At 40.3% G+C, this 26885-nt stretch overlaps 1 protein-coding gene across 7 annotated transcripts in view; it reads right to left on the reverse strand.

Annotated features, from left to right (window-relative positions):
- The window catches only part of ELF1 (E74 like ETS transcription factor 1), an 87373-nt gene that overhangs the window by 35854 nt on the left and 24634 nt on the right, over window positions 1–26885 (reverse strand). For 6 of the 7 annotated variants that reach the window (XM_054628549.2, XM_054628552.2, XM_054628544.2 and 3 more), the window contains exon 2: window positions 1631–1939. In XM_054628549.2, the coding sequence (XP_054484524.1) occupies window positions 1631–1702 (72 nt within the window). In that variant the 5' untranslated portion in view covers window positions 1703–1939. Of the gene's footprint in view, window positions 1–1630; window positions 1940–19355; window positions 19524–26885 lie in introns of those variants that run through there. The other variant, XM_054628546.2, reaches the window with a different exon arrangement.

The raw sequence follows: 26885 nt of genomic DNA on the forward strand, positions 1-26885 counted from the left end.
GGTTAAGGTACTACAAGCTCTCAGCCAAAGGAAACTTTGTTTCAGCTTCCCAGGTCTTCACCTGTGCAGGAGGTCTCTTCTACAACTGGGCATTTAAGATTTACCTTCAGGCAGCCAGCTAGCCGGCTGTCTCTGTCTTTGATATCTGAACTCAGTGAACCCAGTGATTTAAAAGAACCTCACATCTGACTGGAGCAATGGACTTCCTTGCTATGCACCCCCTATCTCCAGCCTTTCATATCTTTGATTTCACCACCTTTAGGGTATGCTACAAAACATCTTTGCTTAGACTTCATCCAGAGCAGAATTTAGTAGGGTTATGAGATAAACATCAAGGTTGAGTTTGTTCTGAAGCTGGAGAAAGCTCTGTTTAGAGAGGTTTTACTGTCCTGTTGAGCACTCCTTAGTATTTTTAAAGTTTCTCAGGTGAGCATCTGAAGAAATTGCAAGAAGCAGAACGCATGGCTAAACAAAACAAAGCCCTATCTGCTCGCACTATCCCTCCCAGGAACCACACTGAAGTAGCCCTCCCTACCTCAATTCTCCCATTTCCTATTGGCTTGTAAAGTAAAGCCAGCAATGAACAACCAGCAGAGCTAATAAGTAAGGCTCATTTTTGACTACACTTGTGCAATTCCCATATCTAAATCCCCAGGCTACCACAAGCTCTGGAAAAATACAGGGAAGGAAGTTACATTACTAATTCCACCCAAAACTGAGTTAGCACTTTAGACAGACAACACTCAGTTCATTGAAATGATCGCATGACTTTGACAGCAGAAACAGGCCAGTGACCCAGACAGATATTAGGCCATACAGAAAACCAGAGACAAGATCATAAAACCAAAAGCAGGGTATTTTTTTAAGAGAGGAGAATAAATGCTTTTTACATTAACAAAAAAGGAACAGTTTGTCATGGCACTTAGCCTTTTAAAAAGGCTCAGACACCTAATTTCTTGTTAATAAACGCAAGCTCTAATATTAACCACCAGCTATAGAGAAGCTGCATTATTTTTACAATAGGAATCCTACACTGAAGCTTCAGGACTCACAGGATGTGGTTTAAATAATCACCACCTAACTGAGAGTCTGTGTAGGTAGAAACAGACATATTTTCCCTGTAGTGTAAAAGAAACCAGTGTAAATTACTTTCAAGCTTATTTCTGAATAACCATCGTGCAGTAACACGATTTCGAAACCAACCTGTAAATAACAGTGAGCAGGTATGTACTGCCCCTTCCAGTCATCTGCAGGATGACCATTACTTCTACTCAGAATTTTATCCTAGTACACTAGAGATGTTGAAACTACTACAAAATACCATCATTTTGAGAATTCTATATCACATCTGCATGGATTCTACTGGCACAAATCAGCAAAACAGGAAAAATAGTTTTGGAGGAAGATATCTCTGCAATACTGCAGAGGTTATAACATTTCAGCCAATTTCTGTTCCGTGCATGCAAGTTACGGGAAGAAACAGGAAGCTTTTGAAACAGCACAAAGATCTGCTGCAACAATAATGACCTCAATGTTTCCTTTTTGTGTTTTACACCACATTTTTTCCTCATGTTTCACAATACTCCTAACACCAACTTGTACAAATATGGTTTCTTAGACCATCCCATACCTGCTGCTCATCCTCCATGACGTTGCTGGCAAATTCAAACACAAGCTCATTCTGCTGTACAACTGCTGCCATAATAACGCATTCCCAGGTCTCAGCTCCACATACAAAGAAAAATGGTCTTGAATGTGAAAGAACAGAGAGCTTCACTGAGGTCCAGCTGGGCAGAAAGGCAGGTTCACAAAATGGATCAGTATCAATGTTTGTGTTTCTTAGATCATCAGTGTTCCTGGGTTCTTCTCTTCTCAAAGCAAAACAAACCAAGGCAAATCCTTTCCTGAGTTGTTCTTCCCGCCTCGATAGCCTTTACCACTGTGGAGGGAAAAATAAAAAAATTATCATTAAAAAATCGTTACTTTAGCAATGTGAAATTGTAGCAGTGGCAGTAAAGCTTTCTATGTATTAAAACTATTCTATCTACATCCAAGGAAGTCACTTTTGTGTCTCCAAAGGTATTAGTTTTACTGATTAATGTATAAGAACTTTCATTACCTGAAATAGAACTGTTTCAGGAAATATGACATCAGTTTCAAAGTGTTTCATATTAAAAGCATGAGTCTAAGGAAGTCTTACAAAAGTTAAAGAGAAAATCCATATTTTCGTTTGATTCAGATACACAGTTTTCACATTCATCAGTACCTCTCATCTTCACAGTTTATTCAAAGTACAAAACTCAGACAGACCTACGAAGCTGTAGGATATCCCAATTATATCACATTTCTTCTGCACACACAGTTGAAATTTAACAAAATTGTTGTTTTGCAAGTAAAATGTTCTGGATCTTGAATCCCCATGTAAAAATGATGAAACCAATCAATAAATTCTTTGTACAATCCAGAGAGTGCCCACATTCCTACATGAAGCAGATCTTCAGCTTCATATTTAAAATGTACTGTGAATGTACCCTTATCTCTACCAGAGGCTCTCAAGCAGCCGGAAGGAAACAGCACTGGCCACATCATGGCAAATTAGAACTGTCAAAAAAACTGCACAGTGCAAAGAAAAAAAATCCCCAACTACTGAACATAAACAGCTTTGGTGAAAGGATGCCTGCCCACAGCTCCCATGCTGTTACTTACTCATCTGTGCCAAAGGTAAACTCAGTTAGGGTGAGCTGACCAAGAGGCTGCTGCACCACCTCTGGGGAAAGAGGTAAGCACAAGAAGAACTCTTTGTATACAACTCAGGTGACCCAGACATTAACTTAAAAATCTACCATTTCAAATAATAATGGGAGCAGGTGTCTAAAATTAGGAACCTAAGGAGTGTGTTGGTGCCTAGGAATTTAAATCAATATATTTTAAAAGAAGAAAAATGTGCAGTTCCTAGTGTTTTGAGCAAAATTCTTTAAACTGCCTTCGATTAAGAGCTGCTGTGACAAAAGAATAAGGGACAGAGGTCTAAGATGCACCCATCCAGAGTGAGACCCACAGGAGAATCAATGTCAGTGCCTTTGGTGATGATTAGCATCTGCCTTTGTACAGGAGGTTTAACTTTGCCTTATTTTTGCAGTAGGGTCAAACTCAAAAAAATGAAGATCATCTTCTCCTCACTGCCAAGCAATTTAATTAGGGAGGAACATGTCAGAGACTTGTACTCCCTCACTCTAGGAAATGTAACAGCTGCATTTCCTATATAGGTTGTGGTATTCCCAAATTCCTAAGTAGTGATGGCAGAGCATTTAGGCATTTAAGTCACTAGATCCTACCCTTCTAAGAAATCAGGAAACTCAAGATTATGCAAAAAGGAGAACCTCCCCAACTTCCAAAGTGTGCTCTAATTAGCTGTTAAAAGGTTTGTAAGAGTAGCCACAACCTTAACGACAGAATATTTACTTTAATGAGAGTTGCATGCATGAACAGAGAAGGAAGTGCTGTAGGAACCATTTCAACCTCAGCACTTGCCACTTTAGTGGTTGACTTGAATAGTTAACAAGGCTTTCTCCATACTTTGGCAGAGTTGTGGCACTGAAAGCATTACATGCAACCATATAATCCTGGGTGACTTCCCAAAATCTAATTATTTGGCCTTGCCTTTTGGAAGATGCCATTAGGGAGTAGACACACATTGCCAGCATAGTGGGAGTAAGCACGGCATGGCCCATCCTAGACTCCTATCATCCTGTATACCAGTCTGAAAATGAAGTATATAACTATATAATATATATATCCTGTATATCAGTCTGAAAATGAAGTATATAACTATATAATATATAGTTTAATATTGCCTACAGACACTTGATTCAAGTGGGTCAATCTATGCCAACAGGGATACACCAACTTTTTCAGAAGAGAAGATAGTTATGGAAATTTATATTGACTAAACTTTACATTAAGTAATAGAAGTACAACTTCTATTTTGGTTCCTGTTCAGGAATAAATTGTAACTGTCCAACAAGATGAAACAATATTTTAAGTCACACCCTCTAATCACTGAAGAGCAACTTCACTGTAAAGGATCACAAGGCAAACAGGGAAATACAAGAACCTCCTCAGCTGTCCAAATTTAAACTTCTGTTTAAATGGAGGTTAAACCAATTGTTCAGAGTCAGAATACTGCAAGGGCTTATAATCACAGCCACTACACTGACTGAAGCCACAAGTATGAACAAAGGCTACAAGTTCTTAAGACCCAGTAACTTTCTAAGGTCAATAACAATTAATACAGTCAATGTAAAATTGAGATACAGGACAGGTTGGAGACACAGGTTACCCAGTAAGGTCTTAAATATAAGGAAAACTGGAGGTCAAGCTACCCTAAAATTTTTAAAAGCTCCCCACATGCACTGGGAGCTGACATTTTCTTCCATTAGTGCCAGGTTATCCATTATTCTGTAAAATATTAACATTTTACAGTAGATACTACAATACCAAAACGTACACTAAATGCATAAGATATAAAAGCTGTGGCAGTAAACTTACTAAAAGCCATAAAGAAATATTTCCTTACTTTTTATTTTAAAAAAGAAACAACAAAACTCTCAATACAAAACTAATTATCCTGACTTAATATCATTTAAGAGACTGCAGCAGCATATTACATTTGATCAACACAAACAATGCTTAAACCAGTGACACTATGCTAACATGAAAGTAATCATCTGATGCCACTGTAGGAATGGTCAGTCAAAAGCTGCTTTATGAGTTCTGCACTGTGGTGATGCAGTGATGTGAGACTGTTCCTTCTCCCCTACACCCTGACCCCAAAACCACCAAGGGCTCTATAAATAAAGACAAATGATACATTCTTTTTACAAAAGAAACATCTACCACAACATTAGTACCAAATCCAAAGACAAGTGAGTGAACAAGCTTTAGTGAGCTTTTACATCTAACCTTATAAAAGTTAGGGACTCAAACTATTACTGTTTGCAGGATATTTTTCATTACTTCTGTTCAGTGTATAGTAATAGCAAATGATCTATTGGGCAACAACAGCACAGCAGAATAATGCAAAAGTGCTTTCCTTTAATCCATATTACTTTCTCTGCCATATAGAAAACAAGAGCAGCTTTTCACAGAACCCAGCAGAATTCTAAACCAGCTATATTTTCCTTCACATCTATTTTTGTAAACTGTGCTTTCATTATTCCAACTATCACAGGGTCCTGCTGTCTATAGGCTAACACAAACACGACTATTGTTTTTGCTATGTAATGCCATTTATCCCCTGCCTGATTTTACATACATCTGCAAGTAGAAAATAAGTTATTTGCAAACAGCATAAAAAAGTGTAAATTCTATTCACATGCACAGTAAGCTTGACTACATACAAATAATCCTAGGAGAAAGGGAACCCAATATATATTATCATAAAATTTACATGAAATTTTCAGAACTACTACTTACTTACTTCAGGAGGAAGTAAGGTTTTGCTTTCATTTTTACTAATTGTTGTACAAATATATTATAAAAAGCAGCATTAAAACACAACAATATAACAAACATCTTGATTTTGGTTAATCCTTGAAACAGAACTCAAATTATTTCAATACACCTGGAAGCTCCCTCACCCACTGATTTCAACATCTAGGAACAAGCTCCTCAATCAGTCTGTCAAAAAGCACATTCAGTCAATCTAAGCTTTAGTACATGCTACTCTGGTATCCCAGAAGACGCACTGTAGGATTCTGTCCTAAACATCAGCTAGACATCACAGCTTTTCCCCCACCACTCTTTACCGTTTATACCTTCCAGTCAGTCCTAGCCCGCTGAGGACTAACTGAGCCAGTTCAACAAAGCTTCTAAGAAATACCTCCAGAACCAACACTTTTGGTCCCAATGGTGAAGCTGCAATATTGCAACTAGGATCCATGCTGGAATCCATAAATTCTCCTTCAAATCCTGATAATATGAGCCACTACCTTATCATTCAAGCACTGTAATGCAGAACACCAAAATAAGACAATGGCACCACACTGGAGCAGGTGTAGCAGGCATCAAAGTACCAGGCAGAAACCCAAAAATTTGCTAAAGGTCAGCTATGAGCTAAGAAGACTCAAGTCTTGCTACTGAGAGCATCCCAGATGAGCTGAAAGATGCCTCCAGGAAGCTACTGGATCCAGTCCCATTTAGGGTTACTAAAGATTACTGTAATCATCCTGCACTGCCTTTCTCATGAAATTAATAAGATCATTCATACATTTAAATCAAGAACCAGTTTAGTGCTTTAAGATTCAAGTGCAGATCTGAATTCTGAGTTACTGATGAAACAGTTCCACTCATTCAACACAGGGACAAATCACTTGAGATTGGACTTTCCCATTGATTTCCTAAGACAGTCTGTAGCATTAGCATTAGCCTAGAAACGTCAAAGTTGTGACTTAACAGAAATGTAAAGCTGAACCCCTCCCTCCTCTACACCATCTTGGATACAGAGAAAAGAGGGGACGGAATGAGAGGAAAGGGAAGATTAAAGAAAACTGAACAGAAGGACTGAGAATCATCTCAGGTGAGGTCAAACACATGGATGGTAACCACACCATTTCACTCAAATTTCTTACTCCACTCAACCCAGAGTCAGTTCACCTTCTGAAGAGTCAACAAGTATCATCGTAGAGTCAGGTTTTCTTAAAAAGGAGGGCATAGCTGAATAATATTGCAGTTCTCTTAATGCAGAAATCCCAGATCAACAATGATCTTTATATTTAGTTCACACCAAGCACAAATGTTAACAGTTTAGTATTCTGTGTCATGGACTAATAGTTCTTCATGGACTAATAGTTCTTCATAGTTCTTCATGGACTAATTTTTACTATCCAGTAATATCACAAATTTGCACAGGACAAGGGATTTGAAACATGTGCTTAGACTCAGGGCATCTGCAATGATGAAATGACAAGAAGAACAAATTAATATATGTCACTTGCCACAAAAAGTTTCTGAAATGTCAGTCTTTCTACTGCTCACACAAATTAAAGGAGATAGAAAAACAACATGGTTAAGAGAGTAGAACTGAGGAAGGAAAGAAGCAACATAAAGAACAGACTCAAGTCTTCTGAGAGCATCCATGCTGCCTAGAGCAAACTGTGCAAAGGGCAGCTGACATAATAAAAGCCAACAGAGTGACCTTTGCTGAGCTTTCATTAAGGACAAAGAAATCATCAGTATCAATAAGTCCTTGTTTTGCAGCCTGTCTGGAAACCACAGGCTCTCAGTGCATATACAGCAAGAAGGACAGAGAGTAAAGGGTTTATCTGTTAAATATAAACAAGTATAAACCCCCAAAGTTGACACAAAATCCAGTCAATATCAAAGAAATTAAAGGAACCCTCTTGACACAAAAACAGATGTTTACTCCAAAGAGAAAAAAAAAAAAACCAACAAATGCAAGCAACAAGCTCTTTGCCATCACAAAAAAAAAAATAAATTCACATTTTCATCTCTTTTTTTGTAACTATCTCTTTTAGCCCGAATATTTTAATTTGAGGCCAGATTCCTTTCCAGACTACTAACAGTAATGGCTCCACCACTGTTTACAGACTCCCCCACCCCTGAAAACTCTTTTCTTCCAATCTCCCATGCTCCCTCAGATTTTTTTAAGTCTATTTTATTAAGCACATTTATGTAACACAGCTGTTGTACACAAACTTTGCAACCTGGCAGAGCACTGCTGGGAAAGCTGAAAAAAATCAGAAGTATAGTTGAGGCTTTTTTTCCTCTGTATCCTCTCCCACCAGCATGCTCAATGTGTTGAGGCAGCCTCAAATCAGTGTAGGTGTGTAGATGTAAAGCACTCTAAGTAATTGATTTATGCTGCAACAACAAAAGATCAGCCTACCACCAACAGGCCAGGCCTAAAGAGCGACCCAAAAGATACTGAGGTGAGACAGGCTTTTCTACTGAAGCTCCTGAGCTCCAAAAAAAAACGTACTTGAGCATCTGTTAAGAGCAAGCCTCCCCAGTTTGATCAGGCAAGGAAAGGCCGGGTTTTAGCCACCTGTCTGCAATATTTGCTCTAGCAAAGTAGAACCATCTTAACAGGAAAAGTTAGTTGACCTAAAGCAGGGGAGCAAGGACCCTCCAGGGGGAATAGAAAGTCCAAATACACTTCCCCATTCCTCCAACATGAAAAGAACTGAATTTTGCATCTTCATAGACTGACTGCATAGTATAAGAAGAGGTTAAGGAGATGGGATATGACCTATCCCCCACAATGGGACAACTCCATTCTGCCTCTCCTCCCCAAATCATGTGAGAGATTGGACCTCTTTTCCTCCTTGCCTGCCAGCCCCCAGCTCTCTGTCCATTTCAATCAAAACTGTTTAGTGGATTCAAACATCACTTTGCAGCTGCCCAACTTTCAGCACATTAGACTCCAAAAAGAGAAGAGCAAGGTAAATTTTTAGAAGTGGTTAGCCATCACCTGGCTACTCATACAGCTTTGAAACTTTTCAGATTGAATTTGGGTTACTGAAGCCTCAGGTCACAGATAAATCACTTATTCACTGCACAGCCCCTACTCTCCCTCCCTGCAGGACACACGGATCCAGGCACACACAACAGCTGCAGTTGCATGAACACACTTTACATCCATGCAGCACACATGCACCAAAGGATACGTATGAAATGTCTGCCCTTCTACTGACTTGACTTTTAACTTCTGGTGCAGCTGTTTTGCCTACCAAGGATTAAAAAAACCCCACATCTCTATACAACAAGGGGATACACAAAAGTCCTCCTTCTCTGCTTCCAGTTCAGTCACCTTCACCCACTGCTGCTCATCAACACCCCAGTGCCACTGGGAAAATATACAGTTTGATCTTCTCCTCGCTCACTGAAAGCCAAACAAGATGAACTGCCCCCCACCCCCCAAAAGGAGACCTAAAAGGACAGTGTCCCCCCGACAGTGCATGGGGACAGCACACAGTTTGCCAAGCCTGAAAGAATTCCAGAGTCTGTCTACCAGCCAGGGAATGGAGCAGCATCAACACCTCAGTATGAACATCTTGGTCTTGGAAAGCTAACATCTGTGCATAGGCATTGTCAAAAAGGAGAGGGGGTGTAAGCCAGCCCTTCACCACCTGAAAAATGCTGGCCACAAGCACACCACTACACTGAGCTCCCTGGCAACCGACAGCATGACTGCCCATCTTTCTAAGAATTCTCTGTAGGACTATCTAAAGGTCTCTTATCCCAACAAAACCATCAGGTTTTGTTACAGGGAATGTTTTTGAAAGCATGGCCTTTTGCAGTAATGTAATATGGATCCAAGGAGCAGCTGAAAACATAACATTCATAGCAAAGACCTGCTTCTCCTCTTGCTAGTGCAAAATGGTACACAAACACACTAATGTCCAGTAAATGCAGAGGCTGGAAGTGTGGTTTGCTGGTCCAAAACTCTTGGCACTCACTAACTTGGTCTGCCCCTTGATTCTGTCTTTTGTAGTTAATTCATCACTATTGGTAGAGAAAGGAGAAAATCAGGTGATTATATTTCCCAGGGAGACATTCAATTAAGTCAACAAGGCAATTAGTTTTGAAAGAATGAAAGAAAAGCAACTAAAAATGCATTGGTCTAGATGTACTTGCTCAAACTCCTTGCTACAGACACAACAGAAGTGAAAAGCTTAGGAAAATTGTAAAATGTTTTAAAAACAGCTCAATGTAATCAGACCCAACCAGCCCCATTACATAGGGATTTCTTTTTAAACAATGGAAAAGAGCTGTCTTAACACACGACAAACCTTCAGTAATGCAGATTGCAATCACGTGTCTCTAAATGCAGGATTTTGCTGTTATTTATTCCTGTTAACTGCACACTTTTGGATTTACATATTCTCCATCAGAAAAATAGTAATATATTAAACATTGCAAAACCAGAATAAATTGACTACAAGTTGGATATGACACTGCAAATGTCCACTTAGTCTAGCTCATCAAGTGGTAAGTGATACTAATTATAAAGAGAAAGGAAAACAAAAGGTCTCTCATTACTTCCTCTCCTATAACAATTAGTATATGCCATTTTATCCAATAGTAAATTTGCAGACTGGTTTTATGTCTTGTAATAAGATAACCAAATTACCAGCATTAATAAGTAAATAAGTAACATTAGTATCAAATATATCTTTGTATTTTTCATACTGCACAAAAACTCAAAATGCTGTTTTAAAAAAAGATACCAAGAAAACAGTAAATTGATGAAATCCCAAATTGGGTTCAGAAATTTTTTCAAACCAAATGTATTATTCCAGTGACACAAAATAAATGTTTTAAAAGGCACCTTTAAGTGGTTTCTTGCATTTAATAGAACCTTTTATGGAGCATTAAGACTACAAGCCTGCAAGCATCTGTAACAATAGAGCTGCAGATCAGTCAGATTTCACTGATTTCTAAGGGAAAGTTCCCTTGCATCTTTCAGAAAGAGCTGAAGGGCTGAAGACAGCTAAAACAGGATATGAGGAAACCTGTAGAAGAGGGGTGGAGGGGGGAAGAACTGTTTGACCCTGCAAGATGTTGCTCTTTTGATTAACACGTACACAGAGGAAAATGAAGTAGTGGCAGTGGGAGGAAGAAAGATCAGAGAAACTAAATATAATTGCTTTGGAAGGGTGCCAAACTTCACAAATTACCAGTTGCTGGTCTGTACCCAATACTGACATAAAACTGTCAATCGTTCTCTAAAAACCATTTTGCCTATAAATTAATAACACAGTCATTATTTTTAAATCACCTGCAGGTAAAAGTTAAATTTACCAAAGAAAAACTGATGGCCAAAAACAATAACTTCTTTTTAGCTTCACTACAAATGAGCACTATATATATATATGAAAATAAAGAAAAGGAAAGCAAAAAAAAAAAGGCCAGCAGAGATCAAGTTCGAGTTAAAAGTTTCTTACTCCAGGCAACCTCTTCCAGCCAAGCATCAGTAATTCTAGATCAGGGAGTTAAATTCCCACAGGACTTTTTCAGTATTCTGCAAAAGTTGCTACAGGACCCAGCTCAGTAAAAACCCCATTACAACTTCTGTAACACAGATTTTTAGCATTCTGTGGATTTCTTTTTGCAAATAATTTTTTAAAAAACTCTTCTAACTGGACTGTCAAGCACAACAAACAAAATACTTCAATAATTCAAAATTACTCTCTGACATAGCCATAGAAGTGCTGTATGATTTGCATTTCTATGTTTGAGTATTTGAGCAGTCTCAGAAATCCAAATTTAATGGACGTGCACCAGCTAGAAAGGGGCAAAACTAATCCACACAGAACCTGCTGAGGCCTCCCCTTTCCCAAACTCACAGACAGACCTGGACTTCAAGCCTCAGTTTGGTACTTTGTTCTTGTCAGTGATATTTATGTTCAAGGCTGCATTTGGCAAGTGCCAGTTTGAGAAATATAAGGGGTCTTACCTTTGCAGTGTCTTTAAAAAAGCTGTAAGGATACAGAGCAGTTTAGGCCATGTTTGCCTCTCATTTGCTGTCAGCTGTCAGCAAAATGAACAGTCAAAAGCCTCTGGAGCAGGCTGGTATTAGTCAGCTAGACTTGAATTTCCAGTTCTTTTACATTGCTGTCTATTTTCCTCCATTAGGTTAGCCTGTCCTACCCTGGTATCAGATTACAGGGAGCCAACATTTATAGCACCTTGCAAAACAGTCGAATATATCACATACCTAAGTCTGCCTATACCTGCTGCCCTTAACCCTTTCTACCAACAGGAGAAACATTTATTCTGAGTTAGACTGTATCACCTACAAAACATTTGCAGCAGAGGAGTCCATTTTCCTTCTTACCTCACAACTTACACAATGGAGTGAGATTTCATTTTAGGAACTGTGGAACATAGGCAGGCTACGCCAAGAACAGAGGCTCCAAGATGCCCCCAAGAACAAACCTGCACCTGCAGACCCTACCTCCAACAAGAGCCCTGGCCTGGAAGCACTTGTGGTTTATCTCAGCAGGTCTGAGAAACCCCAATCCCCATTCTGGGTGCAAGATCATGTAATTACACTGATTCCCTGCCTCCCCTCAGACCCTGCTGCTAGAGCAGGAGGCAGGCAGGCAGGCGTGTTCTCAGCACAAGGAATGGCACAAGGAGAAGGTGTTTCCAGCCCGTGGCTCTCCCAGCAACACTGGCTTCCTTCTGCCCAGCCAGGATGCGGTGCTGCCCTGGGCTTGGCTGTTCCACCATGTCCCTGATGGCTTTTAGCCCAACTTCCCTTTCTGGAAGGTGTCCTGCTACCCTATTCTTACAGACTAGCACCTACAATTTAGGCAGTGGCAAGTCAAATCCTGCAATGCTGAAACAAAAGGAGCAGCAATTTCCCTCTTTACACAAGATGCATGGCCAGCCCACGGCCACCAGCTGCAGTGGTAGTGCTTCAGAGGACTACACAAAGTATTTTGTGTTCTTGTATGACAGCTACCTTAGCTTTCCTACATGCTCATCGTGCATCTTGGACTTAAACAGAGTTTTAACAAATGGATATGTATATTCTTACAACTCATCCAGAGTTCTTCAGGCATCCTCCTTCTTGGAACCAGTAGTGCATTTTGTTAAAGCTGAGAATAGAGGGTGAAAGACCATTACACTCTTACAAGCAAGCTAGCTCAAGAGAGCAGAGATGAAACACACAAGAAGAATAGATAAGAATCACAGACAAAGTCAAGGCAAAGCAAAAAAAATAATGGCTAAGAGGGTTTGTAATGAGAAACAGTACAGCCCATACCACAAAGCACTGCAACTAATATCTATCTGTAAGCTGCTTGAACTCAGCACTAGACAAGCATTTTGGTCTTCGAGAGATTCTACTCATTTACAAGAACACTTATATTTAAGCTAGCACTGTGGTTAACAATGACATGCAAGTAAAATATAGATATATATTTCAGTCTCATTTATAAAGCTTATCAGTTAAAACACGTTTTTGCAAACCATGCCTGAAGCTTTTTAATCTATTTGCCACAAAGATCCTCATTCACCTTTACCCATAAATATAAGAAATTAAGTACTCAGTCACTCATTTCCAATGGTTATACCACAGGAATTAATCAGTGAGAACTTCTGCACCAGGCAAGAAGTCACCTGTTTTCTACAATCTGTGACCAGTCAGAGCACATATACAGTGGCCCAACATACACCTTTCTCTAAACATCCCCAAAGGTCCATTTTGTCACCCATTCGGTCAGAACAATTGAGATTACTTATTTTCAGAAGTTTTTTCTGAAATAGTTTTATGAGTGAACTAAGGCAAGTAGTATTGTGAGGTTTTTTTTTGGTTTTTAGAGTTTGGAGAGTTCAATACTATTCCTAACACAGGCAGGGATTCACTCATGAGGCTGGGACAGGAGAAACAAATCTCCATCAGCATATCTCTTAGAAAAATTAATGCACATCTCCTACTGTCAAAATCACAAAGCTGATATTTGCACTGAGCTTTCGTATAGATTCAAAAAACCCCAAAAAGCAACAAAAAAATGCCCAACCCAAGAAAAGGTGACAGCACCTGCTAACATCTCACAAGCAGAATTACTTAATTCAAAAGTCTGTAGAAATGGCAATGAAAGGTAATTTAAGAAGAGGTGCAAAGTACCAAACCATACCTACAATTAGTCAGACTGATAAGGAACAGCTGCACACAGGGAAGTCAAAGCCCTCAGATTTCTGAACTCCCTCCCACTAATCTCCAAGTCTCACAAGTCTGGGGTAGTCTTTTTCACTGTTTATCTTTTCTAATATAATTGTCTGGATTTTTTTAGCACAAGAACATTCAACCTAATTTTTGGTTTAAACAGATTTTTTACGGTAGCTCAGACAGCATTTATGTAGGCCAGGATAGACCTGATCTCTTAACTAAGACCAAAACAAACCACATCTTTAAGAGAATCTCCAGAGACAAGACATTTGTTGCACCTTTCTGAGGTAAAATCTTCTGATTTCCAGTGTATCATAATTTACAGATCACTGTGGCTGCAACTCACATGTCATCTAAAGCCTAACAAAGAAAACTGAAATTTATTGAAAATTATAGACTGAGGGACATAAGCTTTTCAATTCACAGGTAGAAAGGTAAAGGCTAATTTGGGTTGGAAGACTGTAACTCTGTATTTTCCCTCAGCATGAGTCACAGCTCTGAGCTGGGACGTGCTTTCTGCATGGGAAATTTGTACCAGTGTCACAGCTCACCAAAGAGAGAGATAAGAAGGAACAAAATACTCCAGATATGCTCAAGTAAAAAAGGTAAGATCTGCACCATGCAGGAAAGGGAGCAAAGTCACCTGCTGACCAATTTGCTCTGAACTCAAGGAATACTTTCAGAACATTAGCTTAAAACTGAACTTGAGATTGGATACAACTTTAAGAAAGTACCTACACACACACAGCACTGAGAGGAGGGAGGGACATGGTCTTGGTTAGAAAATGTGAGTATTACATAGCCAGAGGGACTTCGAAAAACAAAACAAAGAAAAAAAAACTAAACCAACAAAACCCAGACCTTAGGCTCTTGCTGTAACTTGTTTGGTACACAAACCACCTTGTTACTAGACAGCCAACTACTTATGGGTGTGGAGCACACAGCACAAAGAGTTCTATGTGCAGGTTATACCAATAATCTCAGTGTAGACACTGAGTATCCCCCCACTATATGTGGAAAAAAGCAACACAATTCACTTGTCTCTAAACTTTCCAGAGATGACTCCTTCATCCCTACAGAGAAGCTGCAAGTTTGAGCTTTTTATCTCCAGACTTGGTCATCATCTTTCCTTCTTTCTCCCTACTAGCATCTTCAGCATTACTCACTTCTTGTGCTTTAAGAATAACATTTTGAGAGGCAAATGCTTCTACACTGTTCTTATTTCACTCTTGCACGTTTGTCTCATTTCAGCCAGCTTTTCAAAAGGTAATCTTTACCTTTCAGGTTCCAAGTCAGAAATTCACTGAACTGTGCTGTTTTCACAGAATCACAGAAGTGTGGGCTCCCAGGAAAGCAGAGCAGAGGGGCAGAATCATATCCCTCACCCTGCTGGCCACACTGCTTTTGATGCAGCCCAGGATGCAACTGGCTTTTGGGGCTGCAAGCACACGTTGTTGGGTCACGTCCAGCTTCTCACCCACCAATCCTTGGACTTAAAAGTATGATGGTGTCTTTGCTTCTTAATCCTGCACAGTAAGGGTCCAGAACCAAATGCCTTTTTAAAAACAATGCCCTTCACCTATTTGTTCAATATTGCCCTTCCTCAAAGGCTGCTGCTGGGTAAAATCAATGAGGTACTGAAGGCTGACTGAATTGGAGAAGCAGCATTAACAGTATGAAGAGTACAGATGTTTCTGCTGGACTGAACATCTACCCAGGACATAAAATGTTACAGACTCAATTAATTTAAATGTCTGCAGAAAAAAAAAATCTTAGTTAAAGAACCAAGCAGAGAATATCTAAGATCCTGCCTTTAAAACCTCCTCAAGGTGAGAGACTGCTTACACAGTTGTAGTGGAGAACATTCACTCAAGACATAATTAAAGTTAGCTTTTTGGGCCTTTAAGCTCCCAATTTTAATGCACTCTGAAATGCAATATATTCATTCCAGGTAATTCTAAAAATGCATATTCTTCATGATGTTTAGCATAATTACAATAATAAATTCATTAACTTGCAGCTATGCAGAACAAGACAGAAACTAATATTCCCATGCCATTTGTACATTTTTCTTTTTACAGATCAGTGTAGCCTAAATTCGTGTTCTAAAGTATTTGCATGGGGTGGGATTAAGAAGGGAGACTATTAGTCTGGGGAATTTCAAACTATTGAACTTGGCTATTAAGAGAATATAAATTACCTTCTGATCTGTTAGACTAACAGTTCCCACCATGGGGTTTCAAACAGTGACAAAGCACAACTTAAAGACCAATAAGATTAAAATAAAAAAGCAAAAAGATTTTTCTTAAGAGTGTTATGGAAAAGGAACAGGGTCTGCAAAGGTCCCTCCAGGGAAGGCAGTGTCTGGACAGGCCAGTATTTCTCATTTCGTAATGTCTGGGGAAGTGTACACTGAAGCCTAAGTCACTCTTACATGAGCACACACCTGCTCTTGGGAGACACAGAAATTCACTGCTAATGAAATGAACTTGACACAGAATTTATGAGTGTTGCATGAAAACACCTACAGAATCAGTGTACTCTGAAAACTTTCAGAGCTCCCACCAACCAGGTGTAGAGAAATTCAAGCCCCACTTCTTCCTCATTTCACCATTTAAGTTCCCATGTCTTTTGCAGAGCTAAATAAGGCATCAGAGGTGGCTGCTGTGCATGTGCTTGTGCCATCCAGCTGCAGCCCCCACCACGGGGCTCTGTGAGCCAGCCTATTCCCCAGCTCTGGGGGGAAGAAAGGCAGCAGGCAGACTGGGAGGGAACCAAATCACCCGAGAAAAACACAAAATCATCCCATCACCTTGTGCTGAGTTATGAGCCCAACTTGGTGTCATTCTGAAAAAAGAAGCAGCACAATCTCACCACAGCCAGTGGCTCACAAACCTGGAGACTTCTTTCTCCCTCCCCTCAGCTCTGCAGAGTGAGTAATAGAGATACTGCAGCATGCACTTGGCCCCCTCTCTCAGGCATTGTCTGAATGAGGTGACTGTACAAGTCCACTCACACTTCCCAAAAGAGAAACCCTAACAGTGTCATACACAGAAGGGAAATTGAGGAGACATATTTCTTCTGCAGCAGCTCTTCCCCACTTTAACCCACAAGGAGAAGATTGGTCCTACCTTTCCTTCATTCTAAGAACCTCTAACACTTCCAAAAGAAAGGACTAAGTTTGCTCTAAGTTTTCCATATAATGAATGGGAGCAAATGTAGGTTCCATCTCCTGAAAATGAAAGGTCCTTCCTTGGGTCACAACTGACTTCTCTGAACTATCAGGAGTTGATGCAGGCCCCAGTGCAGACAACCAAAAAGTGGTTTGGATTGGAAAGGACCTTTGAAGATCATTGAAGTCCAAACCCAATGCCAGAAGCAGGGACATCTGTCAGTAGATCACATTGCTCCATCCAACATAAGCTTCCAGGAATAGGGCATCCACAACTTCTCTGAGCACCCTGTAACCAGTGCCTCTCCACCCTCATTGTCAAAAATGTCTTCCTTATGTCTAATCTAAATCTATGCTCTTTCAGTCAAAAAACATTGTCCCTTTTCCTGGCACTACAGGACTTGGTAAAACATCTCTATCCTCCTTAAAGTCCCATCTATACACTGAAAGGCTGCAAGAAGATCTCCCTGGAGTCTTCTCTTTTCTGCACTGAACAACTCTCTTAGACTTTCTTTGTAGGATAGCTGTTCCAGCCCTCTGACAATTTTCATTTAGGTCTCTGGGAAAACAAACATTCCAGCTTTTCTTGCAGCACCACAGCCTCATCACACAAGAAGCTCCTCAGAAGACATCATCCCTGTTATGAAAACCCACAAATTACCATAGGAACCAGAGGCAGAATGTTTTTTATGTGTCACTTCTAACCTACTCTTTCCTCTCCCAGTACAACATTCAACCCATACAGAGTCAGGAGGGAAAAAAAAAGGAAAAAAGAAGAAAAAAAGAAGAAAAAAACCAATAAAAATAACAATCCATTATACACCACAAAACAAACAAAACCCAAACAAAAAAGGCAAAAACAAAACACCCCAATGAAACAAACAAAAAACTATACAAAACATCCCCCAATAAAGAACTAAAAAAACCACAACCAAACAAAAAAAGCCCCCCAAAAAAAGCAAAAGAAGAAAACACAAGGGAAAGCTGAGTGGTAGATGGAAGATTAAGTAGTACAATAAACAAGGTAATGCAGAGACAGGCTGCTTTACATAGTTTCTAATCCATCATTTAATTTATCCTCTACCCTCCTTTCTTTTTTTAATTTCTGTTGTCTAACATTTCATCTGCTTCTGTGAAGTCTCAGTGGTTTACTGTGACCATAGATACAATGAAATAATATCAGAATTGTGTGGGGGTGGGTAAAAACCCCAAATCTATGCCTTTTTTCAAGATGCCATACACTTCAAGCACTTTGTGGAGGTTTTATTATATTTTCCCCTCAGGGGTTGTGCCCTGTTTGTACCTTTCCTTTCTCAAACATGACAGTACTGAGAACAGTGCTCAAAACCTGAAAGGGAGAAAGCCAGCAGAATCATCCTGTCGCTGTGACAGGTTTCCAGTGCAGCTCTGTTAGAAATGCGGGAGCTGGTGCCTTTCACAGAGGCAAAACGCCGAGTTCTGCCCTTGTGGTGCTGGCTCCCGGCCCTGCAGACACCTGGGGGACCAGGAGCTCAGAGTGGTGCCTGCCTCTGAGTGCAGCTCCTCTGTGTATGCAGAACCTCTCATGTGGGCTGCCATGCACAGTGCCCCACGCCCAACACAAGGCAGGAGAACAAACCCTAAACCAACAGCAACTAAAAATCCTCAAACCCCTTATCCACAACCCTACCCCAATCTCACTACCCCTACAACCTTTCTACTCTTCCCTACCCTGAGGAATGTGACCCTCAGGCTAAGACCCTATATTTTAAAGAGCATATAGTACAGAATCATTTTATCACATGGTAAAGACGTCCCTACTCAATGCTGGCTAGTCAACAAACAAACAGTTTAAGAGAAAAAAACAATATTCTGGGAGCACCAATGCTGTCAGATGAGGAAGAAAAGGTCACCAAACGAGACAAAAAGGCTGAAATGTATGCGCAGTTTCAGTTCTAAAATAATTTTGATGTGCAGACTACTCAGTTCTCTAAAATCTAGTGCTGGGGTAGATACTACTAGAGTTCTAGTTTCAGGAAATTAATTATGTTGCAATAACATCTGTATCTTCAGAAATCATGCAACTTACATTAAAAAAAACTGTATCGTTTATAATAGAAGGTTTTATGTGCTTTTTCTCTGCACTTCCAAAAAGCTGTTTAGCTCAAAGCCAGAGCTGTCTCAAAACTACAAGTGTATTGAGATGAAAAAATTAATAATTAAAAAGGGAAAAAAAAACACTCAGAAGATCACAGATTTTACAATAAAAACTGGTCAGGTAATGTGGCAATTACCTGCCCAGAAAGCCATTAATGAAATTGCACAACTTGAAGCCCAACCTGCCCATTTCTCAGATGCATTTAAAAACTCCCACGCTGGGAGCTGTGGAAAACGAAACGCTGGACCTCAGCTCTCGCTGTGCCAGGATAACTGCCATGGTTATTCACACTTGAGGAGTTCAAGTCCTGCTTTCTGTTGTACCACATAAACCCTGATCCTTACTCTCAGGTGCCTGAAGAAGGGGCTGGCAGGGACAGCAAGGCCCTGGGCGCACGGGCGCAGAGCGTGGCGCTGAGGAGACAGTTGGTTGCACAATGGCTGCCTGGGGCAGGCGGCGCTGCCATCTCTGGCGCATCTGCTCCCCTGCTCGTGGTTTAACGACAGGAAGCACAGCCCGAGATACCCGGGCCCAGCCGCCGGCGCTTCCTGCCCGCACTGCCAAGTCTGTCCCCTGCGCAGGCCGCGGCCGCCCGCCACGAGCAGACACTCCAAGACACCTTCTGAAGAAACAGAAGAGAGAAAAACAAAGTCAATTAGGCCCACGTGCAGAAAGCCGGCCAGATGGATGGAAGAAGAAGCAAACAGGTCAAACGTATTGAAATGTGGCCCCAGAAGGCCACCAAAGCAGTGCACAAAACACTGGTGCAACGTTTCATCTAGCAGGGCCCGGGACAACAAGCAGGCCACCTGTGGAGGTCTACAAGTCTGGTCTTCCTCAACCAGGCTTGTACACCACCAAGAAACCAAGTTACTTTACTTAGCAGATGAAATCTTTTAAGATTCTTTCTGAAATCTTCAGATGTGACCTACAACCAACAGGAAAAAACCCATTGCCAAATACAGTACCAGCTTTTTCTATGACCACCCTGTCCTAGGTGGTCCCTAGAAATAGGGACAGGTTAATGATCTACAGGGCTTTCCAACACTAATACCTAGAGTAACACACCTATTAGTCTCCTGCAAAATTGAAACCCTGAAGAAGCATTTGGTACTCATGTGGTAAGCACAAAAACCAACTGCTAGACAAAGCAAAACTTCAGTGAAAAGCAGAAACTCCAGCACAGCTTTAACTTCTATAGTATCCGTATGTGAAGCAATAGGCTATACTCAGCTCCTCTGTAGGTTGTCTTCTGTTCAGACTTAGATTTCCCTATAATATCATCTGTCAGAAAACATAATTTCCTTAGTCGGCCTAAAAACTGCATTTTCAGGCAGGATGAGAAATTATTCAGATAGCCTCATATCTCCATCAATGTTCTGGTGTTCTCCATCAATGACCAACTGGTGCTATAAAATGGAGGAAAACCAATTTTGTGCTGTTATCAGCAGGGCTGCCAATTAAAGCAACAGGAGACATGTCAGTCATGTAAGTTGGGAAGTACATCAACCAGTAGATATTAAATTGATTTTACACTATCATGTATTGCTGTGGTCTAGGAGAATTTTCTGCATAAACCTAAAAGCAGTACACATCTTCCCTGGATTTCAAGGAGTATCTGACACATTTTACCCTTCACAGAACCAAGGTGCTCCATCCTAACATGGTCTCTGTCCCTATCCCAAAACAGTTCAGAATAAAAATGCCTTCTCTTAGTAGAACAGCCACCTCAAAGTCAGAGGTTTGCAATTCCCTGTAAAAGAACAGGGTCGAAATTCTCCTCATTTCTAGCTAGAAACATATTCTTCAATCAGGTTCCTCTGATACAGCATATTTTGTCCCTGGCTTTCATGTGCTGCCACATGAGTTCTATGACCACTTTGGTTATTCCACAGAACCACATGTGTCCCCTGCCTTAAAAGACAATACTACATCACTCCATGTCACTGAATGCTTCACCACTTCATGCCTTGGAAATCAGAATGAAAGCCCTAAACTAGGACCCATCAGACACTAAGAGAACGTTTGCTTCAGCAGCATTTCTGACATCCACTTAAGACATACGTCCCACCCTTGACAAGTACTCAAGTAATCCCAAGCAGCCAACAAATTAAAAAAAAAAAAAGAAAGATACAAAAAGTAATGGTTGCTCAAAAGCCTTTCTGAACAAAAAAGCCTTGCAGCATGAACTGAACCTTACTAAATTTTGCTGGATTGGCAAAAGGAGAACTGAAAAAAAAAAAGTATTTTCCATCTCAGATTCCAACAATACTATGTAGCCAACAGCATTTTGCAGATTTGCTTCTTAGTTCGTAAGTCACGTTGGTCATATCTTGCAACATGTACTGGCAGGATTTAATGTTTTCCTAAGAAAACTGGGGTGGCAGATGCTGACACTGGTCCAGAAATGGTTTGCTCTCAAGCTAGTATTCTTTTTAACCCTGAAAGTTCATCTGTGTCCAACACAGAACAACAGATTTTATCACAGCAAACATTCCAAAATTCTCATACATATTTATTTTCATGATGTCTTACTATGGTACTAACTCCAAGCATAACAAACACAAAAAGTAATATTTACATGCAAATTCAAATCTATTATATGAATTATAGATTATTCACTTAGAAATTTAATGTAAGGAGCATAGGGCTAATATAAGAGGGGGAGGGGAATATTCATTTATAAATTATTTTGAGACACTTTAAAATCATCTAAGTTTCCAAGCTCTGTACAGTTGAAGCAAAAATGAAAAGGTAAATGTTGTAGTATTTACATTTATAGAAGCAAAACAAAAATCAGGATGACTTAATTTCTAAAAGATTGAAAATGTACTCCTCAAGACTGCTGCTGCACGGCATCAAGAAGGTACCCACACGCTCCTGCATTTGTTCATCTGACTCAGTTACTAACAGGAGGAGTGGTCTCCACAGTGGCTTTTCCAGCAGAACAGCTGTGAGTCAACTTGCCTTATGTCTTTGCACCTAACAGCCCAACTGCCTGGCTCCAGTGTGTTTTTTCGGGAAGGTAGGAGGGACCACACCTCACCAAAGCACTGTAAGAAGAGAGGAGCAAAAGCGAAACTGAGCTGGCCGACAACCGCTGACCAGGCTCCCCAGACAGAAAGAAAGAAACTGCCTCCGTGGATTTCTACTGGTTTTAAACAGCTTCAGCAGAGGGGAACATGATTTTTAATTCTACCATATCCCTTTAATAAACACCCCAAAGAAGATATTTTCCAGACAACTGAGGAATTTTTTACAGTGTTGACTTACCAAGCAGAGCACAATAACCAGCTATTCTGTTTGCACTACAAGGCAGTACAGTGCAATGAGTTAATAATTTATCATGGCATTGCTCTTGGCAACTGACCATAATCAACTTCTAAAATTCTTCCTCATTCTTACATTTTTAGTCTCAGCAAGAATATGGCACCCTTAGAACCTCAGCCCTACCAGAACACTCCTTAGCCAAGGTAAGAGGTTTAATCTTCTCGAACACCTGCTTTTCTTCTGCATTGTTTCAGGCTCAGAGCAAAGGTCATCATTTCATTTCAATAACCTGATTTAGCAGACAGGAATAACTAAAATATTTTTAAACAAAGCAAGAAGTTAACATTCTTTCAAAACTGCAGCAATGCAGTTCTCATCCCTGCGTTTCCTTCCCGTTCTTCTCACAGAAGTAAAAAGAACAAAAAAGCCCAAGCTTCTGTCTTCACCAAAAGCTTTTATTTGCACGTGATCCCAAATTAACAAGCACATACCTTTTCCTCCCATTTTATATTATCAAGGCTTATTCCTTTACATAACTTTGGGCAATATTTAATTTATCAGTTAACACATTCTTCTTCTCAATCAGAAGCATCCAGCTATGGTGTTCAGATAATTCATTGGAAAACAAGTTTTGATGTGACATGTAGAAGAGAGTTATGTCAATCATCCTAAGTATTGCTTTGCTGAAGCATTGGCCAAGAAATGTGGTCCACTTCCAAGGACAACTGTGCTACTTCGTCCTTTCCCTTGTTGCTCAATCCCAGCTCTTACAAACTCCATAGCTCCACCACTCTGAAATCAATCCCTAACCTGGTTCAATCAACCAGCCCAGCAACTTCTGTGGCATTGACATCTGACTTGCCAACTTGGCTCATCTTGGCTGAACCAGATAAGGAAAAGGTTGCTCTCGCAAGCAGCTTGGTCTGCGAATAGGAGGGGAAGGCAATAAAGCACTAGAAAACAATCTATGCTGTCAGCGAGAAAAAATGAGGATGGCAGTCCTCAAGCAGCTGGATGAGTGCTCCTGCCAAGAAAACATCCAGGAATGACCATGCCCACCTCTGACTGTTTTGCTAAAGGCACATTTTAAATTAAATTAGACTGGTACAGGTTCGCACGCTCACAAAGACGTTGGTCTAGAGTTTAAACTGCAACTTTACCTCAACTAATACAGCTTTACTGTTGAGTCTTACCTAAGGGCAAGCTAAGGGCCTGGGCAGATGCTAAATGAGCTGTTTAAGGATTTACAACCCATCACCTCCAGGAGCATTCACTATCCGAGTAAAACTTGCTTAGCCCAAACCTCCCTCCTGTGCTCCAGGGCACATCCATGCAAACCACTGCTGCATGGCTTTAATGGGATGTGCCACCGAGCCAGCAGGGAGGTTACACAAGCTGCCTTCACTTAGGAGTGAAAAAGCAGCTGGTGTGAGGCTGAAGAACCTCCAGTGTGCACCTAAGCTCTGTAAGCACATGGTATGTGAAAATACCAGAGCCAGCATCAAGGCATTAGCATTATTGTCCCATCTAGTTAATAAATACCAGGCTTGCTCACGACAGACAGTGTAACAGGTTCTCTGAAGGCAGTCTCTGTCAAAAAGAAACTACTTTCTCCGCACAGCGGAGGTTTCACCCCACCTAGAGATCCTCACTTAAGGCAGCAACAAATGAACCAACCAAACTTCACACTGATTTTTTTTCTATTTTCTTTTTTTACTGACATGTTGCATCTGTGCAGCATGCATGCATCAGTAGTCCTGAGTTCCCTCTCTCAAGGCAATGGGATTTTACCCAGCTAGCTCTCTGCAAGTAATAACTGCTACCATCTCTCCCCTCAAAAGCACAGATTTCACATTATCATATATCAATAAATGTCATCACAGCTTTTCTGTTTATGAAGTGTAAAAGTACAAATTAACAAAATGCTTCTGAAGCCACCTGAACACATGGCACCCATAAGAGACACTTTAGACATTAAAGACACCAGAATCTATACACAAAATATACCCTTCTAGCTACATTGCTTCAAAAGTATTAAACCTTTTCTGCAAATGCCCCTGTTATAATTAAAAAAAAAGAAAAATTAAGTCCAAGATCTTATCTTGTAGTTTGGCAAAAGTTTTTCAATATTTCTTACTGTTGAGAATTATTTCTAGTCCAGTACCATTGAAACAAGATTTGAAGGATCATACTAAAAGACAATTAGGTCTTTATAAAAACAAATGGCAGAACGTTGCATTACATCAAGCATTCATAATCAGATATATGTATTTCAGAAGTACCCAAATAGGAAAATATTCTGTCAAAAGTAACTTTCTTTCTGCTTTTTTCTCTGGAAATTCCTTCATAGTCCATATTTAAATAATCTAAATTAATGGTTTCTATGTAAGAATCATAGAATAGTTGTTGTTAGAAGGGACCTTTAAAGGTCATCTAGTCCACCCCCCTACTGTGAGCAGGGACATCCTCAACTAAATCAGGTTGCTCAGATTACAGCCTGTTCAGACAAATTAAAATTGTGTTTCACTTAGTTGCTTCAAAAGCAACTTATTTCATTGTTACTTTCAACTGATACTAAAATAAATACACTTTTTTCACCAAAAAGGACCCACACATTTGAAAACGCTGCAAGCCATCCTCAGCAAACTTCAGACTGTTTTTCAACACAGAAAGTTTCATTTTCATTCATATGACTAAACCATCTTTTTTTCTGTAAAGAAAAAAGGTCCCCAAATAGACGCTTCCTCTCTACAGTTCCTTCTTTTCTCTTTTTGAAATAAACACTAGTTGGTCTTTTTTAAAAAAACCCAAACCAACAGGATGGTCTCTCAATAGCTCACTACCAAGAGTACCTGGAACCCTTTGCTGGGCTCACAGAGATCTCCACAAGCTGGTTCAGAGGCACCGTGAGACAGGGAAGTGAATTCTTGCAACGTGTGCAGTTTGCGACCCTTTGCCCTCCATGGCCATAAGCTTCACAATTATTTTCTTTATAGCTAATATTCTCATTTGCATGCCTAATTTACAGGCATCAGGACGAAGCTTGAATAGCTACAGAGAGTAAATAGTTTACAGAGGCTCTGGAGATGGGGGAGTGACAGCACAAAACAGAAAATGCATCAAGAGCATGCGAGTGGATAATGTAACCACCACGTCTGAGGACAATGCCAGGCAAATTCTGTCATCAGCAGACAATGTGAAGCCCTGGTGCCTTCAAGACACAGTTTTCATGAAAGCTCTTCCTAAGAGGGTCATCTTCTGGTTGGAAAGACAGCCTCCACTAAAAACAAACCATATCATCACATCCTTGGGAAACTATTCTTGTTAGCTCCAAAATTATGTAGGGCAGCACATGTAGCAGGCACAAAGAGGAGGAAACTGACAGTATCCTTGTCAACTTGCTTTTAACTTGAAATTGAGTCTGGTTGGAAGGGCAAGTTAAACATTAATTTTCTGACAGTGGTCAGCACTGGGTATCACAAAGTGTAACTACAGTTTCACAATCATATTTTGCTGCTTCTTTCCCTAGCTGCAACTTAAAACCTAATAAACACTGAGATAACTGAAAACTGGAGAACAGCAGCAGTGACTTGATACAAAGCTCAGAAGAGCAATGTAGTTTTCTTCTAACCTGTCAGCTTTATTCACTCTGTCAAAGGATCTCACAAAAAACACTAGTAATGCTAGAAGGACATACAGCATGACAGAACAGTATATGCAGCTACAACAAGTAAAAATGCTTCTTTGTCTCAAGAGCGGACAAAAATTTGAATCACCCAAGCTCACCTCTTTCTTCCAACACAGGAACTCAAGAGCTGTGTGGTGTGACATTTATACTGAGCCCACTTCAGAAGTCAAACCACTACCACGCAAGAAGGTGAGGGAAATGCGGAAGGAGCTCACAAGTGAAGCGATGAAGCCGTTAGTATGCCAATGGCAATATTCAAGAAGTGCAGTACATTCCCCTCAAAACAGAAAATGTATTTGGTAAATTCACATAGAAATGTTCATGATGAGTTAAATATAGGGTGTTCTAGAAATAGACTAAAATGTCTAATTATAGATGAAGACTGTGACATTCAATCCATCCCAAAGCAACTCTTTCCCACAGTTTCCAACCTATGCACTTAGCATTCCTATTCCTAGCAAATTATCCTAACCATAATATATTTTCCCCCAATACAGAGAGATAAGTTTTACATGCAAATTTAGGAATTGGAGGTTCTTTCCAGGCTAACAAAACTACTATCAATTTCACGTTGAAGCCTGCTTGAACCTAGTACAAACTCACACACGACACAAGGGGAGTGATCTCTTTAAGGACAAATAAATGACCTGAGCTCCAGCCCTGTGATTCAACACTGAAGATGGCTGACAGGTAAGGCCTAAAGCACACCAAGGCAAGAATGCATAAACTTTGGTCCCTAGCCAATGGGATCCTCTCAGCACAACCACTGACACACTGACTGTGGGAAGCTTTGCCAAAGGACAGGCTTATATTGAAGAATAAATTGTTTTTACCTCTACGTAGATTAGCCAGGTCAGGTCAGAAAAGTGAAAATGTCCAGAGCCTTTCACACGGCTGCTGCAGACTTTTGATAAGC

The sequence above is a fragment of the Agelaius phoeniceus genome, chromosome 2 (assembly GCF_051311805.1).
Source record: "Agelaius phoeniceus isolate bAgePho1 chromosome 2, bAgePho1.hap1, whole genome shotgun sequence".
Lineage (NCBI taxonomy): Eukaryota > Metazoa > Chordata > Aves > Passeriformes > Icteridae > Agelaius > Agelaius phoeniceus.